The 21,730-nt window shown below is 33.8% G+C and overlaps 4 protein-coding genes across 6 annotated transcripts in view; 3 read left to right on the forward strand and 1 right to left on the reverse strand.

The window, feature by feature from the left end:
- LOC18054581 (calcium/calmodulin-regulated receptor-like kinase 1) overlaps positions 1–3,639 on the forward strand; it is a 4,512-nt gene extending 873 nt beyond the window's left edge. For both annotated transcript variants that reach the window (XM_006452066.2, XM_024178472.1), the window contains exons 2-8: positions 147–514; positions 1,100–1,253; positions 1,640–1,766; positions 2,330–2,415; positions 2,507–2,578; positions 2,693–2,896; positions 3,024–3,639. In XM_006452066.2, the coding sequence (XP_006452129.1) occupies positions 195–514; positions 1,100–1,253; positions 1,640–1,766; positions 2,330–2,415; positions 2,507–2,578; positions 2,693–2,896; positions 3,024–3,359 (1,299 nt within the window). In that variant the 5' untranslated portion in view covers positions 147–194 and the 3' untranslated portion in view covers positions 3,360–3,639. The remainder of the gene's footprint in view (positions 1–146; positions 515–1,099; positions 1,254–1,639; positions 1,767–2,329; positions 2,416–2,506; positions 2,579–2,692; positions 2,897–3,023) is intronic.
- Positions 3,640–4,149: 510 nt separating this feature from the next.
- LOC18054582 (50S ribosomal protein L24, chloroplastic) lies at positions 4,150–6,805 on the forward strand. Its single transcript, XM_006452069.2, has 4 exons — positions 4,150–4,332; positions 5,366–5,404; positions 5,905–6,135; positions 6,361–6,805. Exons 1-4 carry the CDS (start codon positions 4,228–4,230, stop codon positions 6,565–6,567), a joined length of 582 nt encoding a protein of 193 aa, XP_006452132.1. The 5' UTR covers positions 4,150–4,227; the 3' UTR covers positions 6,568–6,805.
- A 2,791-nt stretch (positions 6,806–9,596) lies between these two features.
- Positions 9,597–16,059, forward strand: LOC18054583 (putative anthocyanidin reductase). Of its 2 annotated transcripts, XM_024178514.1 has the most exons (7): positions 9,597–9,828; positions 12,606–12,770; positions 12,867–13,084; positions 13,170–13,329; positions 13,578–13,788; positions 13,876–14,034; positions 16,025–16,059. In XM_024178514.1, exons 1-6 carry the CDS (start codon positions 9,693–9,695, stop codon positions 14,030–14,032), a joined length of 1,047 nt encoding a protein of 348 aa, XP_024034282.1. In that variant the 5' UTR covers positions 9,597–9,692; the 3' UTR covers positions 14,033–14,034; positions 16,025–16,059. The 2 variants fall into 2 exon arrangements, with proteins under 2 accessions (XP_024034282.1, XP_006452134.1); XM_006452071.2 differs by lacking the exon at positions 16,025–16,059 and having other exon boundaries at positions 13,876–14,147.
- Positions 15,909–18,215, reverse strand: LOC18054585. Its single transcript, XM_006452072.2, has 2 exons — positions 17,117–18,215; positions 15,909–16,652 (listed from the first exon to the last, which is right to left on the reverse strand). Exons 1-2 carry the CDS (start codon positions 17,811–17,813, stop codon positions 16,021–16,023), a joined length of 1,329 nt encoding a protein of 442 aa, XP_006452135.1. The 5' UTR covers positions 17,814–18,215; the 3' UTR covers positions 15,909–16,020.
- Positions 18,216–21,730: the final 3,515 nt, after the last annotated feature.

Raw genomic sequence — 21,730 nt, forward strand, 5'->3', positions numbered from 1 at the left:
AATGGAAAAATGTTCCATTTTTGACTTAGTTTTATTGATTTTTACAATGCAAATTTAATTTAAAGTTCTAAATTTGACCTTCTAGTAGGTATCAACCTTAGGCTAAAATCTCAATAAGCATAATTTGACCGGTTGTGTTTTTGCAGTTGTGTAAATGGACCGGAGGCTTGAATAGGGGAACTCAAAGCAAAGAGATGAAAGGGGAGTCATCTGGGTTGATAATTGGTATCTCTATAGGAGTTGTTATTGGAGTGCTTTTGGCAATTTCAGCACTGTTCTGTTTCAGGTACCATAGGAAGCGATCCCAGATAGGGAATAGTAGTTCTAGGAGGGCGGCGACACTTCCTATTCGTGCAAACGGTGTTGATTCTTGTAGCATATTATCTGATTCTACTGTTGGTCCGGAGTCACCTGTGAAATCTGGATGGAATGGCAATGGCAAGTCCATGTGGCTTGAAGGTTTTAAAAGGAGCAATGTGGTGTCAGCATCTGGAATACCCGAGTATTCTTACAAGTATGTTTTTCATTAATGTTTTTTAACTTACATGTTATGAGGATGCAAGATTTTGAATTTTAAGTATCATGGAAACGCTTCATGCACTGAATTTTTCTACTTGGATTGAATATTCCACTCTGAAAAGAATTGGTTTTGAATTGTCAATATCTTACATTCTGCAACCCTGAGTTTTAAATCATAATTTGGTAAAAGGTTATTAAAGCTTGAATGAGTTTTAATCCAGTCTTTCCAGTGTAATATAGTATCCTAGATGAGAAATTAATAATACTCGGTAAATGTTTGGCTTTTGTTCAATATGAGAAAATGTATGTCTTAGCAGTTAGGATGGCTTAGATTCATCTTTGTTGAAACAGTAGTAGCAATAAAGATGAGCAGGACATGCAAGCCCCTTATATAGTTGCTGAATTTACTATTATCTGCTTCTCGAACTTATATTTTGTTTAGAGAAATATATTTACACTAGCCCTGTCGATCTTTTTTTACATATTTTATTCTATTGATGGTTCTTGTGAACTTGGAAGTTTTACTTGACCTTCTTACCCGTTTGATCTATTTATTCTTTTCTTCTTTATGGGCATGCAGGGATTTGCAGAAAGCTACATGTAATTTTACGACATTAATAGGACAAGGTGCATTTGGCCCAGTATACAAAGCTCAGATGTCAACTGGTGAAACTGTTGCTGTTAAAGTGCTTGCAACTGATTCTAAGCAAGGGGAGAAGGAATTCCAAACAGAGGTAACAATGGTGAATGTTAATTGCTTAGTAATTGGATTTCAGAGTGATTGGATTTAGTATTGGTTGGAATTTGGAATATTGGACTGACTTATGTGGGCAAGATAGTTCAAGTTAGACAAAATTTGGGAATGCATGACGGCCAAATTTCAGGAAATACTAGAATCTGAGAGTTTCTCAAATCAGATTGATTGGATTTCATTTTGTAAATAATTTTTTCAAGAAATACACTATGGAATACCATGCAAATGACATTTCCTTTTTCCTGGTAGTAATTGATGATTCACCTGTGAATTAGCATTTCAGTGTATCATAATTGATTTCTTTCATAATGTTCTTTTGCATTGTTCATCAATCCTAATGTTTTGCCTTCACTTACACATTTTCAGGTCATGTTATTAGGACGATTGCATCATAGGAACTTGGTGAATTTGGTTGGATATTGTGCAGAAAAGGGCCAACATATGCTTGTGTATGTCTTCATGAGTAAAGGCAGCTTGGCTTCTCATTTGTACGGTAAGTCTGCTATCAACTCTTATGCAAAAGATTGATAACAAAATCAATTTTTATGCTGAAAAGCACGGTTGACTGGGTCTCTTATACATTTCATATGACATTTGAAGCAATTGTATTTTGATTGGCATAGTGACTGTGGCTAAAGCTGAAGTTTTGTACAATGAACTATTAAGACCTCTAAGATGACTGAAGATTCAAGTAACTGTAGGATCTGTTCCTAGTCTTCAATCCATGTCTATTATCCCATTTGATGGTTTTCAGATCTTGATCCAAAGCATATTATTGCTGCATTTTTTTAACTGTCATAGCATTTGAGCAAGGATCCCATTTTTGAAGATGCAAGCTACAAAAGATAGAAACTTTCTGATAGATTGTAGCTTACCTGTGTTGGTAAAAAATGAACTGTTAGGAGCTAGTTTTATGCATCAACTTTTTCTCAATTTTTCTGCCTCATCCCATGTGCAACATCTTGGTTGTATGCTATAGTAACTGGACGTGGACTTTGATACTTCAATTTATGTACATTTCTTCACTAAAATGATTTGGTTTTCTTCTTCATGCAGATGAAAACTATGGACCACTAACCTGGAATTTGAGGGTTCATATTGCTTTGGATGTAGCTAGGGGCTTGGAGTATCTTCATGATGGAGTAAGCTGCCATCTCTTTTAGACTAAGAATACACCTATGCATGCAAAACACGTGTTTTATGGTTAATTTCTTATTCATATACCTATTTCAGGCAGTTCCTCCAGTTATACATCGGGACATTAAATCTTCCAATATTTTGTTGGACCAGTCCATGAGAGCGAGGGTATGTCTGTTACATTGATTGATCTTATGTATTCTGTTTCCATGAACCAATCTAGCTCTGTTCATAATATTCTGCTTCTATGTTATTGATACCTTACAATTGTGGTTTAACCAGGTAGCTGACTTTGGACTTTCAAGAGAAGAGATGGTAGACAAACATGCGGCTAATATACGAGGAACTTTTGGATATCTTGATCCTGAGTACATATCTACTAGGAACTTCACTAAGAAGAGTGATGTTTACAGCTTTGGAGTGTTGCTTTTTGAACTTATAGCCGGCAGAAGTCCTCTACAGGGACTCATGGAGTATGTTGAGCTTGTAAGATCTCTCTCTTATGTTCTTTATATCTACCGTCTTGTTCTGCTTGCTAGCATGCATGCTTCTGTCATCATATAAGTTTGCTATTTCTTGTGGAGCTAATGTATTGTGATGTGATGATGAACAGGCAGCAATGAATACTGAGGGAAAAACCGGGTGGGAAGAAATTGTGGATTCTCGTTTAGATGGGATCTTTGATGTGGAAGAGCTGAATGAGGTGGCATCTCTTGCATATAAATGTGTCAACCGTGCCCCAAGAAAACGGCCTTCCATGCGAGACATTGTGCAAGTGCTATCGCGAATCCTCAAAACGAGGCACAATAGGAAGCATCACCGGAAGTCTCAATCTACCACAGCAGATGAAGTTTCCATCGACATGGAACAAGCAGAAGCCAAGACTCCAACGTCTACACACCTGAGAGAAGAATCCGTGGACAGTACAGCTGATACATATGAACTATGAAGTTCAGACAATGGCTTTTCAATTTTTCTTGTTTGTTAATTCCTTGATTTCGGTTTTGTTTTGTGATATAGTTGCTTTCTACAGGAGATGGCGGCCCAAGCCAATTCGTGGTGGTTCAAAATTCTTGTAGTGTTAGGAGAAAGGATTGTTGTATGTAATTTTGTGTAACATATTTAGGTCCTTATCTTTTTTTTTTTTTTCCCCTTCCCTTTCTGAAATGACATGATCCTAATTTTGTATATTGCACTTCAGCATAGAAAATGAAAGAAAAATTACTGAATTTTTCTGCAACTGCATTCTCCTCTCACTATATTTCTTCTAGGTGCTGGAGGTAGATTTTACATTTTTTTGTGAAGTTTGAAATAAACAAGGTGTATATAAATAAATTTTAAACAAAAATTACTGAATTTTTCTGCAACTGCATTCTCCTCTCACTATATTTCTTCTAGGTGCTGGAGGTAGATTTTACATTTTTTTGTGAAGTTTGAAATAAACAAGGTGTATATAAATAAATTTTAAACAAAAAAATGTCCTTAAAAACTCAACCATTCAGACAGTGCAAGAACAAATTTAAGCAATCATACAGCATATCAAATCAAAATATTAAAAAATATATATATAATTCTCATAAATTTTTAATTTAAAAAACAAATGGAAGTAGAGTATCCCAAAGGCCCATTTAGGAACGGATCTCAATGGACCCGCGTGGGACCCACTTTCTCGTGTGCTGATTAGTAAATATGGAAACGACGTCGCTTGCGACCCTGCTTATTCTCTGCTCTCTGCATTATCCATATATCACCATCTCACAAAACACAGCTCACGGTGAAATTGAAAGAGTTGGAGGGAACAAGCAGCAGCAGCAAAAATGGCAGCAATGGCTGCACTTCAAAGCTCAATGACGTCACTTTCCATCTCCTCGAACTCCTTCTTTGGCCAACGCCTCTCTTTCCCCTCTCTTTCTCCCATAACTGTAAGTTATTTTTCTCAAAATTCCTTCACTGTTCTTATTAAATAATTCATTTTGTGCCGGTGAATGAACTCGAAACTCTGAGTTTGTTATCGTAATTTGATTCCTTGTTGGTATTATTGAATTGGGTATTTGAGAAAGGTAGCTTTTTGCTCTTTATTTGGTCTTATTGAAAATAAAATGAAAAAAGCAGCAACTTGTTTTGAGTTCCATTCGCTTCTAGTATTTAGTAGCATTTGGAGTAAATATTTTCTTTTATTTTCATATTTTACTTCCTTGTTGGTTGTGTGAAATTTGTCTAGCGCTAATTGGACAAATTTGAATGTTCTGACCAAAACTGAAATTGTATATTGAACAAAAAATAAATAAATAAATAAAATCTCACTTCCGAATTGCATATTGATTTGCAGTTTAGTTTTGCTTCACATATGGTGAAATGGGTCAAAATTTTTTGTTAAAGCTGTTGAATATAGGTCTCATTGGCTGTTGTAAGAAATTGGGAATACTTACTCCCAAGTAAAACGATTAACTGTCCCTTTTACTGGAAAAAATGTGTTGTTATTTACAAGCTTTATCATTTTCAATTGTTGACATGTTTAGTCCTTTTGTTGTATGTTTTCAAACTTGAGACCTTTCCAGTTAGTTCCAAGGCACCGTTGAAAATTGAATTCATAAAATCTATGGAAATAATGTTCATTTTCTAGTTCAGGATTTTCATTTTGCGTATAGAAAAATGATAGCATTGCCCTTTTTCTGCGTTATTGCCTTGGGTTTTGATGTTTCGCTTGCATTGTTGTGTTAAGATGATGACAGTGAAGGTGACCGATTTAGTTCCACAGAAATGATCCTGCTTGTCAGCTTTCATCTCATGTGAAAAAAATGGCCATAATTTTGCAAGATGAAGTATTCTTCAAACTACCATGTCCTAACAGCCAGATTAGCTAACAATTTTCATTTTCAGTTACTGCATTCACCAAAAATCAGATTGTAGTTTCAGTAACTATATGATAATTATCTCTTTGTTTCTAACATGCAGGTCAAGCCGACAGACAAACCATGTCTCATTGTAGTGAGGGTTAGTATCTCTTTTTCCCTCTTGGTGGTGATATTTTTGCCCTTATGGATATGAAAGAATGTTGAAGTTTGTGTGAGAAAAGAATTGGGAAACGGAGTCAACACTGAGAGAGCGATTGGATGGAACACAACTCGCAGCCGTCTTTTATCACAAATCAAAATGTCCAGAAGCTCTCTGTGATGTTTTTCACATGTCTTGAAATTAATTCTGATTATAGGCACTATGTTGGCCACTTGAACCAAGTGCTACAGCAGCTACTATGGGGATGTTAACTGATTTCCCCCATCGGTGGCGTGGCCTCCCACAAAAGAAAAATGATGACTCGTTACTTAAATGAGTTCTCATAAGCAACATTGAGTTGAGAAATTTTGGACTTAATGTTAATGTCATTTTTCTTTCAAATAGAATATTTTTTTTTTTTGGGGGACCTGTTCTTGCTATCTCCTTTTGATTCTCATGGGGCTGGTTCTAATTGTTCAGATTCTGTCTTTCCTTGGCAGCTTAAACGGTGGGAAAGAAAGGAATGCAAGCCAAATAGCCTTCCAGTTTTACACAAAATGCATGTTAAGGCGGGAGATACAGTTAAAGTCATAGCCGGTTGTGACAAGGGTAAAATTGGAGAGATTACTAAGGTCTTTAGGCACAACAGCACGGTGATGGTCAAAGACATAAATCTCAAGACAAAGCATGTGAAGAAGAGAGAAGAGGAGGAACAAGGGCAGATCATTAAGGTTTATTCACTGATTTGCTATTTTATACATTAAGTTGTAGCTTTATTTTAATTTTTCGTATGCTTTAGCTACTAATGCACAAGCAACTTGTTCGTGGTTTTCTCCTATACGGGTATATTTCTAAAAGATTTAAATAACAATAAAGAAAACTCTTTTGCTTATATATTATATCTTTTTTGTTATCTATTCTGTTAAGAAATGAATATATTAAACATGGATTTACAGATTGAAGCACCCATTCACAGCTCAAATGTGATGCTCTACTCAAAAGAAATGGAAGTAGCAAGCCGGGTGGGTCATAAAGTCCTTGATGATGGAACACGAGTCCGCTACCTTATAAAAACCGGAGAAATAATTGACAGTGCTGAAAACTGGAAGAAACTGAAGGAAGCAAATCGCCAAGAGAAAACTGAAGTAGCTACTGCTGCTTAAAAATCCCCACTCATGACTTCACCTGTAACGTAGTTTCTGAAAGTTCTTTAGTATCTTGGCCACATGTCCAATTAGTTTATTATAGCTTTGTTGATTCCCATTTCCCTGGAGTTAAATAGTCATTCTGGTTTTTGGTTGGTCCAACTGCAAACTAAAACATGATTTTGTAAGCCGAACTTGTAAGTTGTTTTACACTGTACTTTGTGCAAATCTGAGATATAATTTGCCGTGTCCAGAAGCTTGAGTATCCACCATCAACTGATTTTTGAGAGTTTGTTTGATTGCTTCCACTTAAAATAATGAAAATAAAGAAGTCAAAGGGATGGAAAAAAAAATGATGTGGGCTTCCTGTTCAAGGCAATATAGTACTGAGAAAACAAGAAAGGAGCTTTTAATAGTATTACACGGCCAACCATTTGGTATAGTAATAGTGATTCACACTTGTTTGTCTCATCTTCGAGATTGAGGGTTTAAATATCCCATGTGGTTTGGGGGAGTAAAATATCGCATAATTCAGGAGCAGATGATCCTTTTCCTTAGAATTGTAATGTACTATTCCAATTTAAAGAAAAAAAAAAAAGAAACAGTACTACATGTGAAAGTTTCCCGGTAATGAATTTAGCTGGGCTGATTAGAAAGTGCAGAGCAGTGTCACAAAGCCAAATTTTTTTCCTGTATTGAATCCAGGCCGGCAGAGGAGAGGTAAAACAACAGTATCACTAACACATGTGATCTTTGGTCCTAGTAATGAATCTGGCCAAGAAAGATGAATTGGCCGAGAGAGAACAGAGGACAAACAAATTTATATCTCATCTGAAGTCCTTCCACTGATGTATTAGGGCCCAACAAGGGAGGGAGGAAAAATAACAGTATCACATTTCAACTTTTAATGCATTTGATTTTGAGGTGAAGTTTCTGACCTCAAATAACAGTTCCATTTCTGGGTTGTTTTTAATATAAAACACTCTTTATTTACATCCTAGATGATCACATGTAAAATGTGCAGCTTGGAATTTCAGGAATTACATTTTCTGAAAGAAACTTGCCAAACTTGGAATAGTTGAAATGACATTATTTACAGCTAAAATTACCACATACGTGGACCGATTTCATTTCTCTAGGCAAATTAATTAGATCCATGATTTTTGTACCAATTAAGATTAAAATAAATCATAATTTTTGTACCGATTAGTTAAGCAAACAAAATTTTTTACTTAACTAATTCATATTTCGTAATTAATTATGAATTTTTTAAGTAAACAAAATTGTTTAACAAAATTCACATTCTAAACCAAATTCATTTTTTAACTAATCCGAATTTTTTATTTTTTTTTCAAAATTTGAAATTTATTTATTTATTTTTTATTATTATTATTATTATTATTATTATTATTATTATTTGGTATTACTTGATATGGTACTAAACAAATAGGAACAAGTACAAGCCAATTGTTTACCAAAATTTGATACTAATCAACTTAATACATGTCCAGATTTGTCTCAATGTATCAAAGTTAAAATTCAGATATTTGAAACCAAATAAAACAATAAATAAATGTACATAGGAGATACTCGTAAACATAATGGTAAATGAATAATCAATTCAACTAAAATGTTTTTGGCAATTACGTTTTCTTTTAAATGAAAATTTTGGTTAAAAAAAAATCAATAACTTCTATAACCATTTTTACTTAACTAACCATATTCTTTCCGTTAATTTTACAATAACTTCCCTACTTAAAGTGCCTAATCAAACTAACGGCGAAACATTTCTTCACTACCCACTGTCTTCTAAACTTCATTTTCACAATTTTCTCTCAAACCCGCATGCCTAGTTTAAAAAGAAAAGAAAAAAGGACTCTTAATTTTTTTCAGCCCATTGTCTATAGGTACGTGCTTTAATTCAATTATCTTTCAACTTTTCCTCGAAAGTTATTAATTTAATTCATTTACATGCTCTCGTGTGCTTATGTTTTCAATTTTAGTTTAATTCCAATTTTACAAGTTTAATTTTTCATTCTATGATGGGACTTCGTGTTGATGTTATTTTTGTCTCTCTCAAAATTGTTCGATTTTGAGGACGAAATTTTTTGAAATTAAGCTTATTACATTCTAAAAATTAAATTTCGGAACCATTAAGATTGTTAAGAGGATAATATATACATGTATCATTGTTTGCTTATCTTAGTTGTCTCCTCTAATCTCTATATGAAGAACCCTGAAAATTTGGGAAATTAGAAAAGAAAAAAAAAAGATAAAATAATGAAATTTGGCATTTGATTTTTAGATGTCATTAAAGGGTTCTGATTTGGGGAAAGAAATTACAACTGTTGGAGATATGATTAGGGAAAGGATTCGATCTGTTATTCTTGAAATTCTGTGGTGGACGAAATTTGCTAAATGTTAATACAAAGACATATTGCATGTGAATAGCACAGTAAACATGCATGATCTAAAAAACCCTCAAACTTTGCTGGATAAATATTCATGATTTTTTTATTTGTATACATCTTTGCTTGCTTCAATCACAAAGAGGAGGAATTATTTTAGAATATATCAGAGATAATACGATTAATTAATTCATATATGACATATGTATTTGAATTTTATATAACCATCAATTGTATGTTGGTGATTCAAAATAATACACATTTGCTATAATATAATTTTCTTATTATATGATTGACACGATACCTCATAGATATTCTAAAAGTTTTCTACTAAGAGAACCCAACATTTAACAATCATGCACCAATAGAATTCCTCTTAAAATGAAAGTACTAGTTCTTACACCCTACATGCATTGATTTGTTTTGTTTTCTTTTAATTATCCATATAATAAAGGACAGACATGTTATGTCACGTACCCAATAATTTAATACACAACAAAACTATACGATAAAGTTGGTTGAATCTGATTCTCTATAAATAATGTTTAGTTCCATTCATGCATTCATATGTGCAAATAATATATGTACATATATACATAGATACATACACATACACACACACACACACAAACTTTAAATAATTAATTATTTTATATTGAAAGTGGTGACCTGTTGTGAGAAGCACTTACACTTTCACTTGAATAAGCAGAAGTACAAAGTTGCAGAAACACTTCAATGGAAAAGCCAGAAGAAAGCACAGGAAGATCAAAGACATTTTGTGTAACCGGAGCAAATGGTTATATTGGTTCATGGCTGGTGAAGACTTTGCTTGAAAGAGGCTACATAGTTCATGCCACAGTCCGAGATCCAGGTTAATTTCTTACTTTAATTTATTGCTGCTTATTAGTTCTAATTTTTATCATTTTATTTGTATATATACATAATTACATGCACATAAATGACTCTGTATATTTATTTATTTTCTTTTGTTTTGATTTACAAAAGCGCTTTAAAATAATGGGTGACTGATTGAACAGCTATCAGGGTTTTGGTTCAATAAACTTATTAAGGGGGCTAATATATAAAATTTAATAAAAATGGAAAAAATTTCAGTTAGCACCCTAATATTCCCTTAAACTTCTTTCTAACCTGAAGACTTGAACCCCTCAATATGATTTTGCCCATGGAAATGGACCATTATTTTAACAAATCATTTGTCATTTCTTTATTTTGTTCGAAAACAGAGATGCTATCATGATCGCAAACCACTCTTTAGTTGAATGGATATTTTGCACCTCCTCATCTTACTCTTTGGGTGGAGAAGTTGAGTCTCCATATATGTTGAGTGAGTATATTTAGTTGTTAGTTAATGGAGAAGACTTTTCAATGAATTCCTGAATTACGCTTTAATTGTGATTTTATGATCAGTTGGGTCTTTGCAATAATGTGATTTGCATAATATTGTAATATTCAAAGCAAAAAATACTATCCTGATCTTAACTTATATATTTCGAAAATATAAATATTTTTCTTTTTTTATCGTAACTTATTATTTTATGAAACATTAATCAAGAGTTTATATCTATCAAATAAAACTTATATCATGAGAGTTTGAAGGGCAATATGGAGCTTAATTCCTTTCCTAGTTGTTTATATTCTGAACCAAATTTATCCCTAATTTGTAGAACTGTTTTTTCTAGAATTTTCTGTGGTGGCAATAAGAGATCCGGTTATTCTAATTAGTACTTATAGAATAGTAGTTGCTACCTGAAATGGTCAGTGGGCCAAAGGCCAAGTCCCAATTATAAGGTATGTATTCATGGTGGATCGAAACTGCTATATTGGGACATTTATTATAAGTTATGATTTGGAATGCACGAATATATATAAGTGAGACTCAATATACATTAAACTTTTAGTCAAACCCACTTAGAGGGTACTTGGTCCGTAATTGTATTTGCAATAGGATCAGTGTTCTTCAATCTAGTGGTAATCACAGCCCAAGCTCATTAAGCCTTCTAGAGACCCTTAATTGCATCCTAAGTTAACCTAGTCTCATAAACCACTTGATGAATAAGTGAGGCAAATTTATCCTTAAGATAGTCATGATCCTATTTGAAGAGGGAGACTAATCTCTTTATCACTAAGATAGAATAAGATCATACTTGCAATCCACTCACAAGGATTTCAATTACTTTATAAGATCATGGTTTGCCACCCATATTACCTATAAATAGAGACTTTATTCATTGTTTCGTGGTGAACCATTAGCCATCATCAACATTTATCCTAGCAACCTAATTTCTATTATTCTCTGAAATTATTAGCCATAAATAGAAACCCTGCAACCTACAATCACTATTGATCAAAGAGAACCTCTCTTTTTATCAAAACCGCCATTGAAGGCTTACCTTGATCCACAACACCCATTATTGTTCCTTTACCACCATGAAGTCTTCCCTAATCAAGAACAAGCTTATGTTCTTAATAAAATCAATCAGAACCTACAAATTTTATCTTTTTGACCAAGTTATAGTTAAAGCCACCGAATCTTTCTAGAATCACTGTTTGGTACCAGAAACACATTCACAACCTTACAATCGTAGCTTTTTAGCCACCAAAACCCTCATACACCATTTCTAAGGTCAAGATCACAGTAAAGGTGTCCCCTAGTTCACAGCCATATTTTACAACTGTAATTTTACAGTTGCATTAACCCTAAGACACCAATACAAGCTTCTCCATCATTCATTTTACATTATCTACTCCCGTAACACCATTATTAGCAAGATCCTTTTTGTTCTAAAAAGGGTCCAATCTTCGCAAGTCAACAAACCAGAAGTCAAAGTTGCAATAAGGGTATGTTTAGGCTTCACCAACGCTTAATATAAACCCTAAGACACCATCACAAGGATCTTAATTTTTCATTTTACATCATCTGCTCCATACCACCCTTTCGCACCACCACTGTCAGCAAGACCCTTTTTTTCTGTAGTCAAAGTTGCAATGGAGGCATATTTGGGCCACACCAATGCTTGGACCTTACTCTTAGAACTATACGACAGAATCAGGCGGATTTCAGACGAAGCTCAAATTACCATCTGACCCATTCCTATCTTGCCGAAGGAGACCTTCTAGCCAATTGAGAAGTGATCTATAATCTAGTGAGATTCCTGCCCAAACAAAAAGAAAAACATTTAAAAAACAGTTGGAGTAATTAATGGAAATGGAGATTTTATACATTTTCTGAATATAGATCCAAGACCGAAAGTACACTGCTCATCAATTAAAAGCAGTAAGTATTTGCCCAAGCTACTTGATAAATCGAACATTAATTTATAAAACTTTTTTCTGATGCTTGTTATTAGGGAGTAGAAAATGCTTCTAAATTTCAAATAAAATTTTGATGTACATGAGTACATTCACTTTGCTGCGATTTTATCATTAAATTAATTATTTATAGTTGATTATAGTTAGTTTTTCTTACTGTATCTTCAAGAAGACTTATTTAGCTTTACCACAAATGACCAATAGTGAAATTAAAAACAAAATAAAAACATAAAAAACAAATCCTCTGATTATTGATAGCATTTTCTTGTTCTGTTGAATAGCTATGCTAACATTCGTTTACTCACCTTAAATTTACAGGAAAGTTGCAAATTTTCTCAAAGTGGACTAGGAGTGATCGGTTGAGATTGTTCCAAGCTGATCTGCAAGTAGAAGGGAGCTTCGACAAGGCTGTTATGGGCTGTGATGGTGTATTTCATGTGGCAGCTTCAATGGAATTTGACATCAACGTAAAAGACAACATTGGTAATGCCTATGTCTATGAATCCTAGTAATTTTAGTTCATAAATTATGTGGGAAGTGGAATTTGACACACACTTGTCTTCTGTCTTGAGCTTGAAGAAACTTATGTTCAATCAACTGTCATCAACCCTGCAATCCAAAGTACCTTAAATCTCCTCAAAGCTTGCTTGAAATCTGAGTCAGTGAAAAGGGTTGTTTTAACGTCTTCGGTTAGTACAATTACCGCCAAAGACAGCTCTGGAGAATGGAGGCCTGTGGTTGATGAATCTTGCCAGACTCCTATTCATCATGTCTGGAATAAAAAAGCAAGTGGATGGGTATAGCTTCAGCATGGCCCTAGCAATATTTTGCTCATTAACTGAAACAATCTCCTATTGATTGAAACACACTTCACTTTTGCAGGTTTATGTTCTTTCCAAGCTTCTGTCAGAGGAAACCGCATTCAAATTTGCGAATGAGAACAAAATTGATCTTGTTTCAGTGATTACAACCACAGTTGCAGGACCATTCCTGACTTCAAGTGTTCCATCAAGCATTCAAGTTCTCCTGTCTCCAATAACAGGTAGATAGGCATAAATCCTATTCATGTCATGAGCATCTACCTCAATTTTGACAGTATGCAAAGAAAAAGTTATTATTCACATCTAATAAACCTGAATTTGGTCATAAAATGAATTGTGGCTGAAATATTTCTGCTTATAATACTTTCAACCTGTGTAATACAGAAACTAATAGTAACAGGTCTGTGCATACATGCATGCACATGAAATAAAGAAAGTATTATAACTTGTAAATTGGCTACTTCTATAGGTGATTCCAAGTTCTTTTCAATACTATCTTCTGTAAGTAACAGAATGGGATCAATTGCTTTAGTTCACATTGAAGATATATGCAATGCACACATTTTTCTGATGGAAAATGACAGAGCCCAAGGTCAATACATCTGTTGTGTGAAGAGCTGTCCAATCTCTGAATTTATTGATCATCTCAAGTTAGAGTATCCTTCCTCAAAGATGCAGACGTAAGTATTTCTTATGATATTATAAGATAGATAACATTCATATTAGAATCATGTGATGCAGATGTTCATTTGGTGTTATGTTTCTAGGTTTGAGGGTGAAAATCAGAGTTCAGTACCTTCTGTGATTTCATCAGAGAAGTTAAAAGATTTGGGGTTTAATTACAAGCATGGCATAGAAGATATTATATGTCAAACAATCGCAAGCTGCGTGGATTGTGGCTTTCTTCCCCCCATTCTAAAGTAAAGGTAGGTGATTGCTTTTGATAACTTAAGCTGACTTCAATAGGCTAAGCTCTAATATAACTGTAAGTAGAAATAGATGATAGTATGAAAGGAACGTTCAAGTGATCATCACCTAAGTCTTCCTGTTGTTTGGTATGTGTTGCTTTCTTAGCATTCAAGTCTTGGAAATGAATAGATGTTATTAATGTTCTCAACACGTGGACCTAATCGCTAAGGGAATATGGGTGAAACTTGCTGCGTTGATCTGATTTAGACACGTCAATTGCGGCACCAAACAAATCTGCACTGTCGTATCCGTATGAAAGTGTGAATCAACAAACTTAAGTTAGTAGTTTATTATGAAAAGACTCATTAATAATTATCAAAAGACTTATTAGTTAGTAATGTTAAACTTTATTTGAGTCAAGCTACAAAGAGAGGAACATGAAGGGTTTGGTGATTTTTCAGCTATAGAACTTTATATACAAACGGGGATCATACTATTACATAGCTATGTATGCCTACTGCAGTTGAAATTGACTGAATGATCCAGCAAGAAGTATAAGAATAATTCGGAGCAATCAGGACAAATAAATGCTTCACAAGTAGTTACAAATGGTATATAATCAATATATGCAGATTTAATGTAGAAGCTACTTCCTCTAATAGGCTCAAATGAACCTTTTTTTCTTTATCACATAGAGTTTGACCATATCAATAGTACCATTCAGTAATGATATGTAGGCCATATTTGAGCATTTATCAATTTTCAGCATCCTTCTTCTTGTTACAATGATATTTGTAGAGCTGCCCAGGAGCTGCAGCAATGAAGCCCAATGCTTGGTTTCATTTGCATGCAACTACAGAAATGTACTTTGAATGGCAAGGAAAACATGCTGGAGAAAATAGTTCCAATGCATATATAGTAGAGGGTAAAGTGAGTAGGGACTGACAGAACTATAATGGGAGTTGAGGCAAAATTGTTTTCAATTTCCTAATCAAGCTCTTTCAAAAAAAAAAAAAAAAAAAAAAAAATCCTAATCAAGCGGAAGATTGAAAGAATTTGATAATGGCAGACCAAGTGGCAGCCCATTGAAGTGTCTAAATCAAGCTGGGTCTTTGCCAACTGCACTAAATATCTCCATTTGTGTTCATCTACCCCCAAAACAACTCCCCATACAAAACATTAAAGACCAAAAATTGACATATTGAATCCCAAATTTCAAATTTTGAATTTCACGATCTCAGACCAAGTTATGAGGGTCAGTACTCATTTATGAGGATACATGTGCCAGAGGACCATTAAGAGTTGGTGCACGCAGATATTGCAGCTAGATAAAAAGGAAATGAAATGATTAACCCTATTCACATTTTCTAAATAGACCAATAAAATTTGCTGCCTCAAAATCCAATAGGGTGACCATAAATCATGTTATCTTCAGAATTTTGTCATTTTGTTTTGGAATTAAGCTTTGTTTGAAGCCCGTCCTCCAGCAAGGACCACACGCATTCTCGCACTCCTCCATTCACATGCCTTTTTCACTCAACATTTAGATTTGCAAGTATGCACAATAAAAAACAACCAACGTGGCTAAAAGAGTTTTATATTCTTAATTGTTTAGTTTTGTATAAGGTAATTGGAATATAAGCATGATTTAGCTAATTAGTTGAATTGTTTCCTCATTGTCCCTACAACATCTGAAGTATTAATATAAAAAAGAACACCTAATGTTTCCAATGGGCAATTGGGCATGATATACAATCTGCAATGTAAACTATGATTTGCAATCACTACTCATCCACGTGTTGTGTGATGCTAAACTAAGAGCAGGCAGATACCGTCCGCATTGCAATGCACAAACCAGACTATAATGGCAAGCGACAAAAAGCTTGAAAGAAGAATCAAAACTCTTCTAAAAAGAAGAGGAAAAATATTATAAAAGCATTCACATCACAGCTTAACTATAATCTAAAAGTGGCTTTTTTTTTTTTTTCTTTCTGTTTGTTTCTTCAGGGTTTGCAGATTACCACAAAACAAGGAAGCAGAGCTCTAGGATTTAGCAGATAAAGCTCCTCAATATTTGAGTATAGACCAACTTTCCCAGCCAATGAATCAAACCCAGTTTGGCCAGCCATTTCTTGTATATTCTCCAAAGGCCTGTGAACCCTCCCGGCAATGACTCTGCATACCATCAAAGCTTTCCTTATAGATGGATCGTCTTCTACAATTTCAATTGATTCAAAAGCCCTTCCACTTGTAGATGTTGTAAACACACCAATTCCGCCTTTGAGTTCTTTCTTGGTAGAGAATCCATTTCTGATAATTCGACAGACGCAACATTTTTCCAATACACAAAGACTCGAGCAACCATTTAGGCCAAGAGAGCATGCCACGGTTGTACCATAGAACCTCAATAGCTCATTCCCATCTGCGAGGCACCGGGGGTGTTTCTTTGGGAGTTTGCTTGCTTTGATCTTTACCATTTCTCTATACTCTTCAAATCGAGCTAGAGTCTTTTGCATGTTATGAACTTTCAAGACTCTCTCAATCCTACCACAATGATTCTCAGACTTTAACCAGCTGGTTCGACAAATTATTTCAACAATTTTCCTTGATGAATCCCCTTCTACAAGCTCAGTAACTGTCAAAAGAGAGTAAAGTTAGCTTCTCGATAAAGCTACTTTAAAATTTCAAATGCGAGCATTTTAGTGGCTCAAAAGAAACCCAAAAGCAAAAGCAAATGCAAAAGCAGACATTTGGAAGATCAATGACTCAATTTACCCTTCCATAAGCTTCATTTTATTTGTGGGTTTAAGTGATAATCATTGCAGACCTTTTTCATATTCTGAAAAGAATTTGCAGAAGAATCCAGATTCTCTAATAAGTAAGTAAATTTTTTTTGCCAGAAAGTAAAGCGCAAAAGAAGGAATTTGTGTGCTTAGCAAAAGTTCTCATTACATAATGTGGTCAGATGAATGTCGGTAATTTTAATACTATGAGGATAAAAGAAGAAAGTAGGCAAAGCAAACTAACAGGTATGCTTTAAAATAAAAACCACGGAATTAAAAATAATGATAATCAGTAAAGGGTTAATCAAATTCTCACCAGCATGCTTGGAGAGATGATGAGCTTCAGCAGCTTCCCATTTAGTAAACTGCTCTCCACATTTATGGCAAGTCAATGAAGAACAATCTTTAGAATCTGTCTCAATAGAAACCCTGTTGCTTGAATGAATAACATTACCACCAGCACCAGAATTTTTAGGAACTCCAAATTCAGACCCTTCTCTATCAGACAAAAAAAAAGGGGATTTTCTTGGAGGAGTTGCTGGTGCCATATAAGAAGGATTAAAAAAAGGCATTGTTGAGTGCCCTCCAGGTCCAGGCCCTGGTGTCCCTGGCCTTAATGTTCCCACGAAACTTGACCCACCACTTACATTACCACCACCGCCACCCCCACCATTGCTGCCCCCGCCTGAAACTCCATCTTGGAACCCACCACCAAGCCCAGTGATCTTGAGCTCACACCTTGAGTGACTGAGAATGACTTCATGGGTTATTGGGTTCAGAAACTCACTGCTGCCTATGGACCTTGGACTGCAACTCGGTGGCTTCTCTAAATGTCTCTTGCTTCCATGAATCACATCTTTGAGATTTGCTATTGACCTTGAACAACCTGACCTTCCACCTGCTTTTCTCGTCAAGATTGTGCTCAATTGCTTCCTTGATTTTGGGTCATGAACATCTGATGGCTCTGATTTACAATGCAAAGATCTCTTCAATGAAAACCACACTGTTGGCATACTTAAACTCCCTCTTTGCTTTCTTTCTAGTGCTTTCGGCTTTCTTGTTCAAAAACTGTACCGATTTTCACTGTAACTTTCTTCCATTTTTCATTTTCAACAGCATTTCAGCCGCAAAGCAGAACATAAAAACACTTCCCATATTTTCTGACAACAACTAGCATTCATTCAACAGCTGCTATAAAGAACACATGCGCGTTCAGAAAATAAAACCAGAGCAAAAAATCTTCATCGGCAGCACTTACAAGTACAGTGCTTTTGTAAGCAGTTCATATATAAATTGTGAGTCATTCAATCATCGATATTAAAATAAATAAATAAATAAATAAAGAAGGGTATTAGAAAGAAAGAGGGAGAGAAAGAGATGGAGACAAAGGGACTCAACTTAAAGCTCGAAAACAAAGTGAGGTATTAGATAGAAAAGGAAATTAAAAATGAAATTTAAAGGGAAATTGAAGAATCTTTGGTTCTTGGGAAACATGACAACCAACCTGAAAGAAAAGGCCAAAAAAAAAGACATGTTCAGTGGCTCTAATAAATGCTACAGTGACTAAGGAAGGCAGCACTGTGAAACAACTCAGAAAGAGACATTTACATTTGTAATTGTAATTTTTGTACTGTGTCTCTCTCCGTCTCATTTCAATTTGAAAATTTTGTACGACTGTTCAATTTTAAAATTGTATACAACTTGCCGCCGAAGTGGTGGGCTGCTGCCCTCACAAGCGTTGTGAGGGCAGCGGTTCTAGCCCCCACAAAAATATTGTGTGGGCTAAATATTCTTTATATCATTCTTTCTTGCGAAATATAAGTGGAGTATGGACATCTTCTCCTGTGAGGGGTTATTTATATTGGGCATGTACTTCATAAAATTTATTGTAATAATGTAAGTCCCAATCATGTATATCTGATTGTAAATATCAGTGTAATATCTCTGCTACAATAAGCAGTTGTTGTAAATAACTAAATATCTGTGTAATGCAGTAATCTGATGATTAATCAGTCTAAAAAAAAAAAAAATTGTATACAACTTCACAATTCCCACTCCCCAAAGATTTTGCATCAAATTTTAATTATGATCTTGGCTGAAATGACTTTAAAAAAAAATGATTCATTCTACGCTTTCAAAAAATAAAATAAAGTTGTTTTTAAGTTTTGACCTGTAACATGTGTTATGAAGTCCGAATTTATATATTTTATACCAATTTAAAGAGTTTTACTAGTTAAACTAATTGGCAAGGATTTTAAATATTAAAAAAATAATTTCAAATTAAAGTAAAACTAATGATCAGCTTCAATGTTTTACAAACATGTTATGCCCTACCCCAATTTTAAGCAAGATAGCCTTCACTCGTCCTTTGCCGGAGTTATGGAGTTATTGTCTTTACAAGCAGTTCAAACTCCCATAAAAATATTGTGGGGGTTAAAAATTCCTTCCCAATTATGAAAGTAATTGTGTGAAGACTGTATTTTTTTTCTTAAAATAAGAGTAAAGTAAATAATACTCAAATATTTGAGAGAGTTAAAATTTAGACTCTCGTCTCAATAATTACTTGATTATAAACATATTAATAAATAGTTTTATGTAATATGAGTTATAATCTTGCACATTAATCTCTTGTAATAATAATTAAAAAAAATAAGATAACCTTAATAAAGATTAATTAAACAATGTTCCCATAATGAGAATTCTTTTAGTCTTAAATGAGTTGAGTCTCCATTTAACCAAGATCATCAATACCTAGAGGGAGCATTTGGATCATAAATGATATATTATTAATTAAAAGCGACTTTGGTGAGGTGAGTCATTAAATGTAGGGTGCTACCAAACCACTGCCACTGGAATTAAATTACAAGAACACTGTTGATTTCACATTCACTGTTTAATCTCGCGAATCATCTTGAGGTGACAATATTGGAGAATTAATTGATAATCAAATTAATCACCGTTAAAATTAATGAAAGTGGTGTTGTGTCACAGCAGGACCACACGTCTGGCCCATTATGTGTTTGGACAATAGTGATACATTGTATTTTCTTTTTGGATTTTCTGTTTATCCTCCATGTTTTCTCCTCAAATAGAGTTTCTAGCCAACCACTGAATCACTTCCTCACAATTGTAAAGGCAGTAGCTTGAATCCCATAAAAATATTGTAAGTATTTAATTCCCTTTCTCAAATTTGAATAAAAACAGTTTTTTTTTTTCTTTCAAAATGTGAGTGTAGTTGATTTTTCCCTTTCAAAATGTGAGTAGAGTTCACGTGCCTCAAATATTAGAGAGAGTTAAAATCTAGACAATGTTATATCTGAGTAATAATCTCATGTAATTCCAAAAAAAAAAAAGAGTTTATGGATAAATGCTATAATTAATAACCCATCTAATTTTCTTTTTTATTCTTGCATTTAGTGTATGTTATGATATCTTGCTTTCATTTTTTTTTTATTGAATCCTTTAATAAACTTTTTTTATATGGATTACATCACATTAATCTCATAATGGTTGGTCCCTAGAGGCTTAGCTAAATGATTTTTAAGTAATTTTATTTAACTAGCATCCCAACTTCAATGGTTTTTAAATAATATTTTTTTAATATTATAAATACAATCAAAGAAAAAGAAAATGTCAACTAATTCAATCAAGTAGTTATTAGCATATTCCTCTACCTTTTAAACAAATAAATGAACCAAAAATAAATAAATCCTCAAAATTGTAGCAATTTGCAATTATATACATATGTTTCTTATAAAAACTTAAAAAGAGGGAAATAAAACTTAGGTTGCCCTTTTTATTTAGATATATGACTTCAGATAAAAATAGGTTCTTTCTATTCTAATAAAATTTTCCTAGTGATAAGTTAAGAAAAATAAACAATTAAAATAAATAAATATATGAAGAAACTTAGAATCACTTTAGACTAGAAGAACAATCTGCACCTTAATCTACTTATGATTATAGTGCAAAATAAGATGGGCCATTCTTAATGATGTAAGGGTATACTTTCTGATCAAAGTTAATTCAAAATTTCCATAAATATAAATAAAGTAATAATGATGATGATAGTAGACTAAAGCACTGATATGGAAAGGGTATGTGTTTATGGCAAAATATTGGTAATTGGCGAAGCCTAGTAGCGGTATTACAGCACAAAAAAATGGGTAGATTTTTTTTAAATGAAGTTATGAAGTAATCGTACAAGAATTTTAATGAGAATGCCAAGTTTCCCACGAATGATTGTTCATGAAAATAGGAAACAGTTCAAAGTGAACTGATTGTTCTTTGTTTAATGGCATATATCTAGAATGAAAAGGAATAATAAACGAATGATTTTAATTGATTTTGTGTGTTATCACATGTTCTCTGATTTTAATTGATTTTATGTGTTATCACATGTCCTCCAAAATGTGTTAAAAATGAAAACTAGATTTACATCTTCTCCGTAGCAATTATTAATTATTATTTGAGAAAAGAAGAGCTCAGCTCAATTATCAGCTTTGAACACTAATCTCTATAAACGCACGACTTTCTAATGCAACTTTCAAAATCAGAAAAGGTGTTGAAAAAGAGGCACTATAAAAGTTTAGATACACCCAACAAGAGATCGAGTCATTAAAATAAAAAAATAAAAATTGGATTACAATCTCCTCCCTCCCTTTTCCTTTTTATATTTCAGATGTTTTCTTTGAATTGTTTTGTCATTTTGCTGTTACGCATTAAACAGAGGCACGCTAACATATGAAATTGTTATAAAAAAAAAAAATTCATGGGTACAAATTTAAAAGTTTATCATAAAAGTACCGGTTTGAGTAACACAAACCATGAATTTAAGGGGGTAGCAGGCATGTATTGACGCACCCATTAAATGACGGCACATGATGAATTCTGAGGTTTCCATTTTGCCCATTTATTGAAGAGCTCATGA

Source organism: Citrus clementina, unplaced genomic scaffold (genome assembly GCF_000493195.1).
Source record: "Citrus clementina cultivar Clemenules unplaced genomic scaffold, Citrus_clementina_v1.0 scaffold_1, whole genome shotgun sequence".
NCBI lineage: Eukaryota > Viridiplantae > Streptophyta > Magnoliopsida > Sapindales > Rutaceae > Citrus > Citrus x clementina.

Bases quoted from the DNA above. Each gene is read 5' to 3' on its own strand.
- LOC18054583 (XM_024178514.1), top strand. From the start codon at position 9,693: ATGGAAAAGCCAGAAGAAAGCACAGGAAGATCAAAGACATTTTGTGTA. The intron at 12,771-12,866 runs GTAATGCCTATG...TTGAGCTTGAAG, and splicing joins CAACGTAAAAGACAACATTG to AAACTTATGTTCAATCAACT. The intron at 13,330-13,577 runs GTAGATAGGCAT...CTACTTCTATAG, and splicing joins TCTCCTGTCTCCAATAACAG to GTGATTCCAAGTTCTTTTCA.
- LOC18054582 (XM_006452069.2), top strand. From the start codon at position 4,228: ATGGCAGCAATGGCTGCACTTCAAAGCTCAATGACGTCACTTTCCATC. The intron at 4,333-5,365 runs GTAAGTTATTTT...TCTAACATGCAG, and splicing joins CCTCTCTTTCTCCCATAACT to GTCAAGCCGACAGACAAACC. The intron at 6,136-6,360 runs GTTTATTCACTG...ATGGATTTACAG, and splicing joins AACAAGGGCAGATCATTAAG to ATTGAAGCACCCATTCACAG.
- LOC18054585 (XM_006452072.2), bottom strand. From the start codon at position 17,813: ATGCCAACAGTGTGGTTTTCATTGAAGAGATCTTTGCATTGTAAATCA. The intron at 16,653-17,116 runs GTGAGAATTTGA...CTCTTTTGACAG, and splicing joins TCATCTCTCCAAGCATGCTG to TTACTGAGCTTGTAGAAGGG.